The sequence below is a fragment of the Ursus arctos genome, unplaced genomic scaffold, assembly GCF_023065955.2.
Source record: "Ursus arctos isolate Adak ecotype North America unplaced genomic scaffold, UrsArc2.0 scaffold_26, whole genome shotgun sequence".
Taxonomy (NCBI): Eukaryota; Metazoa; Chordata; class Mammalia; order Carnivora; family Ursidae; genus Ursus; species Ursus arctos.
In genome coordinates, this window is record NW_026622941.1 from 43258295 (window position 1) to 43267534 (window position 9240).

Consider the following 9240-nt stretch of genomic DNA (forward strand, 5'->3'; position numbering starts at 1 on the left):
CCAACGTGACTGTCTTTGGGGTAACTGAGGGGCGCCTGGGTGGCTCAGTTGGTTAAGCTGGTTAAGCGTCTGCCTTCAGCTCAGGTCAGGATCTCAGGGTCCTGGGATTGAGCCCCTGCTCAGCAGGGACCTGCTTCTCCCTCTCCCTCTGCAGCTCCCCCTGCTTGTGCTCTCTCTCGCACACACACACTCTCTCTCTAGAATAAATACATAAATAACCTTTAAAAAAATAAAATAAAGAGGTAACTGAGGTTAAGTGAGGTCATAAGGGTGGAACCCTAATCCAAAGACTGGTGTCCTTGTGAGAAAAGAGATAGCAGGGAGACACACACAGAGAAAAGGCCATGGGAGGAAACAGTGAGAAGGCAGCCATCTGCAAGTCAAGGAGAGAGGCCTCAGGAGAAACCAAACCTGCTGACATCCGTGTCTTGGACTCCCAGCCTCAAGAATGCTGAGAAAATAAACGTGTTGTTTAAGCTACCCGGTGTGTGGCATTTCTGTTATGGCAGCCCTGGCAGACTACCATAGTGCCCTTAGGAAAACGCAGGCCCAACACCCTAATCAGCCTCCTGTGGACAAGATGTACCCCAAGAATTGAGGACAACAGCTTTACTAGAAGCCAGAGCCAGCAGTGACTCTGCCGGCACCTAAGTCTTCAAGCCACCACCCTGGTCACGACCGTTCTAGTGCCCCTCTGCACTGGCCGACCCTACTCCAGCTCCTCAGACTCACCCCCAGTTCTAGGCTTTCACCCAGACTGTACTGTCCCACCAGGACCCCTTCCCTATAATCGCCTCCCCCGTCCCTTCTTGACCCCGTTGTGCCTACACTGCCTCCTGCGGGACCTGCCCCTGCATCCCATCTACGGGGGGTTTTAAGTGTGTGTGTTCTGAGCATCTCACTTCCCCACTGGACTTCAGATGCTCAAAGGTAAGTCTGACATCCAAGATCCTTCACAAGATGGCTCCAACTTACCTCTCTAGCTTTTTCTCCCAACCGGGCCAAGTCAGTGCTCATCTACTTGCCACCCCTTGAACATCACGATGCTCTCCAGAACTCCCAGTCTCTAAGGCCAGCTGCAAGGCCACCTCCTCCAGAGAGCCTTCTCTACCCCAGCTTAATGCAGAGGGGCACAATGGCTTCCATCTCTGTGCACCTATCCCAGTGTCTCATCGAGGGCCCTGCACCAGTAACTGCTTGGTGCCACTGCACGGACAGCAGAGAGGAAAGGAGTCTAAGGTGTGTGGGGGTGCCAGGTTGCAATGCCATTCCCATGCTAACTCCCCAGAGTCAGCACGTACTCCACAGGTTTAAGGGCACAGTCCCCAACAAGCCTGCCCTGACTTCAGATGCCAGCTACAAGTTCAGAGGTCCCTAGGCCACCTGTACTTCTAACTGGCTACAAATTAAGGGGTTCCCATGACACCCTCCGGATCAATAATCCCCTAGAATGACTCACAGAACTCAAGAAAGCACAAACTTAGAACCACGGTTTTATTATTCAGGATACAAATAGGGACCAGCCAAACAAAGAGATACAAGAGGCAAGGTCTGAGAGGGTTCCCAACCCAGCTTCTAGGTACTTCCTCACGGAAATGGGACACAGCACCCAGCTGTGTTCACTATCTAGGAGGCTCGCCAAAGTCTGTCGAGTTTTCATTAGGGTTTCCTTACATAGGTATTATCGACTGAAATCATTGACCACATGGCTGAATTCAATCTCCAGCCCGCACCCCCAGCCCCAGTTCAGGCTGGTATCACCTGGCTCATAGCCCCAACCCTCTAATCAAATGGTCTAATCTGGCATAGTCCTGCTCCAGAGTCAATTTCAGCATAAACTCAGGTGTGTGGTCTGTGGGGCCCTCCATTAATAACAAAGACACTTCCACCACTTGGGAAATCCCAAGGATGCAGAGACTTCCCTCCCAAGAACCAATGACAAAAGCCAGTCCAATTCTTTATTATACAAATAGGGGACACTTACACTAAAAAAACTTGTTTTTTTTAAAGTGTATTTTTAAAAAATAACAAAAATAAAGTTTATCTTATATATGTTAGTAATCTCTACACCCAACATGGGGCTCCAACTCACAACCCCGAGACAAGAGTCTCACGCTCCTCTGACTGAGCCAGCCCGACTCCCCTATACTAAAAATCTTACTAATTTTGAAAGCCGGAGATGACCTGTCCCAGGAGAGAGTCCAACCATGTGTTCCTCATTAAGATGGTCTCCAGATCCAGTCTATTCCCAACTTGATTCACCTTCCCAGCCCTATTAAAGGGGCACGCCAACCAGTCATCCAGCAGACGTAAGAAACGAGTTAGGTGGAGATAGCGTGCTCCCATCCACCCATCATCTGCTCCCGACAGGGCCCTGAGTAGCAGACAAACCCGACTGAGAACCGTAAGCTCTGGTAAGACAATGAGAGGTCTGTTTACATCATCTCCCCAGATACCCGCGAGAACCCTTTGCCAACAGTGAAGAGGTAAGAGAAGGGAAAACCTAAATTACTCCTTCCACCTCTCACATGCAGGAGAGAAAAGGACCCACACAAAAGGGTTTAGGAGCTTTTTTTTTTCCTTTTAAAGATTTTATTTATTTATTTATGTATGTATGTATGTATGTATGTATGTGAGAGAGGGAGGGAGAGGGAGAGAGCACGAGTGGGGGAAGGGCAAAGGGAAAGGGAGAGGGAGAAGCACACCCCCCGCTGAGTGGGAAACCCTAGAGATCACAACCTGAGAGGTGACGAGCGGTGCCAAAGGCGGCCACTTAACCGACTGAGCCACCTAGGCGCCCCAGTTTAGGAGTTTTTAATGCTTGGACTGAAAAATCACAGGCTGCATTTTTCATAAAGTTGTTGGTCCATCTCTGGTAGGGCAAGGATCTGCCACTCACCCAGCAAGGTCGTCGGGGTGGGGGGGGGCCCTCTGTAGTGTGGTACAGTGACACCCCAGCCAGGAGGCAAAAAAGCAAGAAGAATCCGAAGCACCCACCTGCCAGGCACGACGCAAGGCACTCTCAAGTGTTATCTCACTTCATCCCCACACCAACCCCATGAGGTAGGGGTCCCCGTTTTACAGATGAGATCCTGAGGCTTGGAGACGTTCATCAAATTCGTCCAAAGTCATCAAGTTCACAAAGTCGTGACTTCTCAAAGCCAAGATGAAGCAAGCCAGGTCTTCTGGTCGTCCTCACGCTGCCACCCTGAATTCTTCCTCTGATCCAGTCTCAGTATCCCGTAAGAAGTTCACTCTTAACATCCATATCCCTCGCTTTGTCCTGGTCCCTGTGAGGAAAAGGCTCAGCCTGAAGGAAGCTGGTCTAGGAGGACGCGTGCGGATCCCGCGGGATCTTTTGTCTAACACAGCACGTGCGGCCGCAGAAGTCACTGTCCAGGCCGCCCTCAGCTGACCAGAGGCTCCCAAGGAAACAGGGAGGTAGAGCAGAAACCAAGTCTCCGCGGAGTTAGTTACCACAGAGGCAGAAGCAAAGCTCCAAGGAAGGTGACGAATGCACAAGCCAGAGTAGTGTCAAAACTGCCGCGGCAGGTCCCAGCAACCAGGGTGCCCAGGACCTTGTGGCTCCAGGCCAGGGGGCGTGTAGTCCTCTGCTGGCCCCAGGATGACGTGGGGATCCTGAACATGTCCTGTGCTGGGCCACAGGGGCCCTCAGTTTGTTAGCAGTGGCAGCAGCCCCAGCTCGTTCAGTCTATCCTTGGCCGCTGCCTCCCAGCCCCTGTTGGCCTGTGGGCTCCGCGGTGAGGGGTGCAGGAGCCCCTCCACCTGGACCTCAGGCATCAGGCCTGCCAGAGCCCGCCGTGCCCGCTGCTCCGCCAGCCGCCCCACTCCAACCACCAGCCGCACCCCCAGCAGCTGCACCTGCCTGCAGAGGGCCCCATCACAGGCCCCGAGAAGCTGTTCTCGCTGCCTGGCAGGCAACTCAGCGGGAGTGAGGTTGCGGCCACTGGGAGTCAAGAAGAGCAAAGGACACAGATTGTGGACAAAACAGTGACGGAAGAAGACCTCAGGCTGTCCACAGAGGTTCCGGAAAAAGCCCCAGAACCGGGCACCGCTCACCTCTGACTGAGGGCACTCCAGTCCCAGCACTGGTCGCTTCGGGTGCTCTTGGGGTGGGGTCGACACGGGTCCCCCAATGCCCAACCAGTCCCGGACTACGCTCACTTCCCCAAAGGGCACCTGCCAGGAGGGAGAGAGACAGGAGGCTTTCAGTCTGGAGATCTGACACCTGGGTTCTGCACCAGCTGACCCCTCTATACCCTCCATGAGGATCCAGCCTGGACACCCCACCCCCACCCCCTTCACCCAAAGGCCTGAGACAAGGATTCTGGCTTTATGGTTTGATCCTGCCCATCTTTCTCCAATTTTTCATTGTAGACTGTGGTGCAGAAGAATCTGTTTGCTTCTATCCCCACTTGCCTTTGGAACCACATAGAGTATATGGGACTATCTGGGATGTGATGGGTAGTACTGGGGGCAGACAGACGGTCTGAGACAGAAAGACAGCCAGGGTTAGAGGAGGCACAAGGACAGGGCTGACCAGTGCTCTCTGGGTGCCCTCTCAGCCCGGAGCCTGAGGCTGTCATTTCCATCGATCATCATTGATCACCTTTCATCTCCCAGTTGGGGTCAATAAAAGCGATTGAGCCTCCTGCCCTGAAGCCTCTTCCCCTCCCCCATCTGCCAAGCACCCCCACTGAGGGGCATTCACTCATCCCAAGGTCTGAAAGGAAAGCAGGCAGGCCCCAGAGCCAGCGCTGTTTTGAGCCTCTCCTCAGCTAAGATACAGAAGCAGGTGGGTTGAAAGCCCTGCATCTCATCCATACCCCCCGTCAGCCAGTCTCCCCGAGGACCGAGACCGGGTACTCCTGGTCCCTCTCCTGGTCCCTCTCCCAACCCCAACCACACTCTAGGGAAAGAGGAGATCCGGCAAGGTAAGGTAAGGATGGGGCGGGCGGAAGGAAGGCTCGCAGAGGCAATTAGCGGACAGCTCACAGGGGAAACGGAACCACCATTAATGGGCTTGGTTAACTCTGGGCAGCGAGGCCAGGAGAGTGTCTGAGACCACAGGAGCCAGCATGTGTACTGGGAGGGGAAGAGGGGGCCCGTACGCACACATGTCCGCAGCCGTGCACACACTCCTCCCCCAAAGCACACACAGCCAAACACCCACCTTGGAGCCTCCCACTCCACCCACCAGGGGCAGCCAAACCCTTTACCCCAGTCTGGGCCATGCCAAAGGGTCCAGGGTTCATGCCCAGGAAGAGCACTTCCTTGGGGCCCTGGCAGTAGCGGGTCACGTAGCTGCGGTGTGGCTCCCAGGCATACTCCACAGGATTGTAGATGATGCCCACAGGCTCTGAGAACTGCAGTTGGCTCAGTTCTGCATTGAGCCGCAGCTCCTCCTCCAGGAAGCCCTCAGCCAAGCTTCGAGGGCAAGGCTGCAGCTCCATTAGGGCACTAGCAGGCTCATAGAGGGGCCCCAGTGGATAAGCCTGGGGCACCGCCACGTCACTGCCACCTGGAAAAGAGACGGACAGAGGCTGCATCAGCCTTCCGCCGTAAAGTGAGAGGGATCCGGACTGGTCAGGGCTACCCTTTCCAGGGCTCAGAAGAAACTGTCAGTCATCGCCCACCCTCTAGGTTTGACTGAGCTCATCTCAGTTCTTGGTAGCGAAGGGCCCTTCCACTTCCCGCTTCAAGTCTCCCTCCACTTCCTATGTCACCTGGTGACAATAACCCTCATCTCCCGCTCCAGACATCCTTTCCATCAGGCATAAGCCTTGAGTCACTAGTTCGTAGGCCATGCCAAGCACATGGGAGGTTTTCAATATATATTTACTGGTGGCAAACTTTCAGCACCTCTAATGTCATCCTTAATAAAAGCAGCTCAGCCAGGACGGGCTGTGTCCTGGAAAGCGATGTGCTGAAAAGTGAGACGCAGGTGCACAGCCAGAGCCCAGAGACTCATTACAGAAGGCGAATTACAACTGCTTCCAGGTGGTGAGCAATTGCTCTGTGCTAGGTACACCTCATTGATCCTCCTAACAACCCCATGAGGTGAGCGTTATTGCTCCCACGTTACAGGTGAGAAGACTGAGGCTTAGTAAGATCAAGCAACTTGCCCAGGGTCACGCAGTTAGCAAGCAACGAAGCTGGGATGTGAACCCAAACTACCTGACTCAAGGCTATGCTCTTAACCACCCACGTCATCTTGCCTGAGACGGTTCTGTCAGCCATCCTGCTAATCCCACAACCCCCCACCCCAAACCCAGCCCAGCTTCTTGCCCACATTCAAGAAACCTCAGTGGTGGGAAGGATGATTACTAGACTCAGAAATGATCCTTACAAGCTATGTAACCATGGCCAGAGCCTCAGATTTTCTCATCCAAATGCGAGGAATAATAATATCCCCTCAATAATAGTAATAAAATGGATGGAATGAGATGTTACATGTAAGCAGTGGTTGGGAGGCAAGGAGGAAATGGAGAAGCAGAAAAGAAAGAGGGAAGAAGCAGAGAGGAGGCAGAGGGAACACTCCAGCAAGTTCTATAGCCTATGAAGACCATTCCTGCTAATCTTCCTTCTCACAATTCCCATGCAAACCCAGTGTTCCAGCCTGACCATTCTACTCACTCTTTCAAAATGTCTTTTCTACCCCAACTCCCAAAACTTTGCATATGCCATTCTTCAAACCCAACCAAATACACTCCTTCACTCAACCAGGACTGTGACTCCTCTGCCTCTCCACACATCCAAATCATACCCATCCTTCAAGATGCAGCTCCAACAATCCCACTGGTAAAGCCTGCCCTCCTTTGGACACTGTAGTAGTGCCATAACTTCCCAGTCCAACCCCACACAGGAGTAGGTCTGGTGTCAGACCTGGGAATCCGTATTTCAAACAAGATTCCTCAGGTGGTTCTGATGGCTGATGAAGGTTAAAAACCACTGCATGTCGCCATGGGTAGTGGCTTCTTCCTGAATTCACACCTTGCCTCCCTCCCTAGACTTGAGCAGACCAGAAGCCAGGTCCTGTTCAACTTCCCTCCATATCTTCAAAATCCTAGCTTTTATTAGGTAGTCAACAAACACCCACTCAATTCTGTCCATCCTACCTTTTTCCATTCTGTTTAAAACGACCTACCAACAAGTCTTTCCTGATGGACTCCACTCCATTTCTACAGCCCGAGTTCACTCGGGGCTCAGCTGTCCACTTTGCACTCCAATTGTTTCTGAAGGTTTGCCAGGCTCTGGGTGTGTTTCCATCATGTCTGGGCATCCCACGGGGCAGGGATCAAGGTTCTTCTCCCTCATGGGACCTCAGGGTTGACAGAACAGCTTGATCCATCAACCTGTTCTCGGACCCTAGCCTAGAGAAAGTGGGAGAGAAAAAAAGTCAGGGCCAGACTTAGGAAACCCTTCTCCAGACTGATCTCAGAAGTCTTTTACTGCTCTGTCCAGATGGCTAACCAGGGCCAACTGGGCTCAAACGAAAGCCAAGAAGGGAGCTATGGAGAACTCAAATATCTCGGGAGCCCTTGCTTTGCATGTCCCCATGTAGTTCCAGTGTTAATGCACTGGCTGCTCCAGGTCTGGGATCTCTCTCAAGTCTTAGGTTGAGCCTACTTTTCATCTTTACAGACCTGTGCTGGAGATAGCAAGGCTGTAGGGTACAAAAAAGAATGACAAGGTTTTATTTGTAGCGTTTCAGTTTCAAACCTAATCTGACAGCACCCGACCCAAGTCTGGGTGTCAGCTGAATCCACTTCTAATCCTGGTTTCATCTCTAAGTTTCTCTTAAGCAAATCATTTAACTCCCCTATAAAATGAAAACCACAAATTCCATCCAACCTACCATCAACTGTTAACTCATTTATTTTTTTCAATATTTATGAGTCTCTTGCATGATAGGCACTGTGGTCCTCTCCTGATGAGGAAGAAATCCAAAACAAATAAAATGTAGGCCAGGCTCATAAACTACTGAGAGGACAGATAAACAACTGTAATACACTGTGGTTTGAGCTTTAACCTCCTAAACAATACACTATGAGAACCCAAAGGAGGAACTTGAAAGTCCTATCTGAAGCCACCAAGAACCAAAGACTTACGAAACGCAGATACATTATAAATTACAGTGCCATACTAGGTGCAAAGGAAGTGGAGGGGGACCCAGCAATAAGTCTGGCCTTCTGGGTTCTCTGACACTAAATCCAGGAAGTGAAGAAGGAATCAAAGACACTCTCCATTCCCCTATCCCTTGGAGGCACTCCAGGAATCGACAGGGACAAAGAGCAAATCCTAAACTAACAGTAGTAGTAGTGGTAGAACTTGGACGCAAAAACACCACTTATCCCTCCTGCTGGTTCTGAGAGGGCCGCCGGCTAAGGGTCCGTAAGAAATCTCCGCGTCCGCCCTCGGGCTCCGCCCGACGGGAAAACCACGTCCCCGCAGGCTCACCAGGCCGGTTCCGTGGGCTCGACTCTTCCTCTGCCGGGGCAAGCCCCAGACAGAGCAAGGGGCCCCAAAACACAAACATTCCGACTTCCCGCCCGACGCCTTCCCGCCACCCTGAGAGCCCCAACCCTGCCCCTCAGGACCCCAGGTTCCCAGGCTCCTACTTCCTCACCTGGTTCAGCTCTCTATCCGGTTTCCGGTCCCCTTCCCCGCCCCCGGGCGCGGAGGACAGTGGGAATCGTAGTCTCCTTTGTTTGGGGAAAGACATTGGCGTAGCCACGGCAACTTCCGCCGGAAATACTCAAATCCCCGGAAGGCGTGTTAAATTAACCCTCAGTGACTCTGGGGATTGTAGTTTATCCATTACATAAGGGCAAAAAGAAAGCAAGCTTAGGAGAGGCCAAGCTCAGAAAAGACCACGGAGGTCCTGGCTTCTAGCCCTAAAGGGCAACACCCTTACAAAAATTCATCGATAAGACTTTTCCGAACAAGATTGCGAATCAAGGAACTTCAACCATCCCCAATTTCGAAACTCACCTGAGAGTATTAACAATGGCTAAAAGACCATTTCTAGTCCTCCTGCTGCCCCAAGGATAAGAGATCTCTCCTTTGCAGCCCTCCAAGGACTGTATCTAGAATATCCACAGAGGCACTTCTGGAATCTCCTAACAACTCTTTAGTAATGGTGTTGAGACTCTTCCATTTCCCATTACTGCCCAAGCCTATGTCTCCATGGCTTTCACAATTGACTTCTCTTCCTCC

At 52.1% G+C, this 9240-nt stretch overlaps 1 protein-coding gene across 9 annotated transcripts in view; it reads right to left on the reverse strand.

Moving 5' to 3' along the window:
• The window catches only part of SMUG1 (single-strand-selective monofunctional uracil-DNA glycosylase 1), a 46886-nt gene extending 38159 nt beyond the window's left edge, over positions 1 to 8727 (reverse strand). Inside the window, exons 1-5 of one of the 9 annotated variants that reach the window (XM_057318769.1) lie at positions 8482 to 8597; positions 7880 to 7951; positions 7140 to 7394; positions 5241 to 5542; positions 1474 to 4200 (exon numbers count right to left, since the gene is read on the reverse strand). In XM_057318769.1, the coding sequence (XP_057174752.1) occupies positions 3673 to 4200; positions 5241 to 5542; positions 7140 to 7149 (840 nt within the window). In that variant the 5' untranslated portion in view covers positions 7150 to 7394; positions 7880 to 7951; positions 8482 to 8597 and the 3' untranslated portion in view covers positions 1474 to 3672. The other 8 variants (XM_057318770.1, XM_048216555.2, XM_026501687.4 and 5 more) reach the window with 8 other exon arrangements.
• Positions 8728 to 9240: the final 513 nt, after the last annotated feature.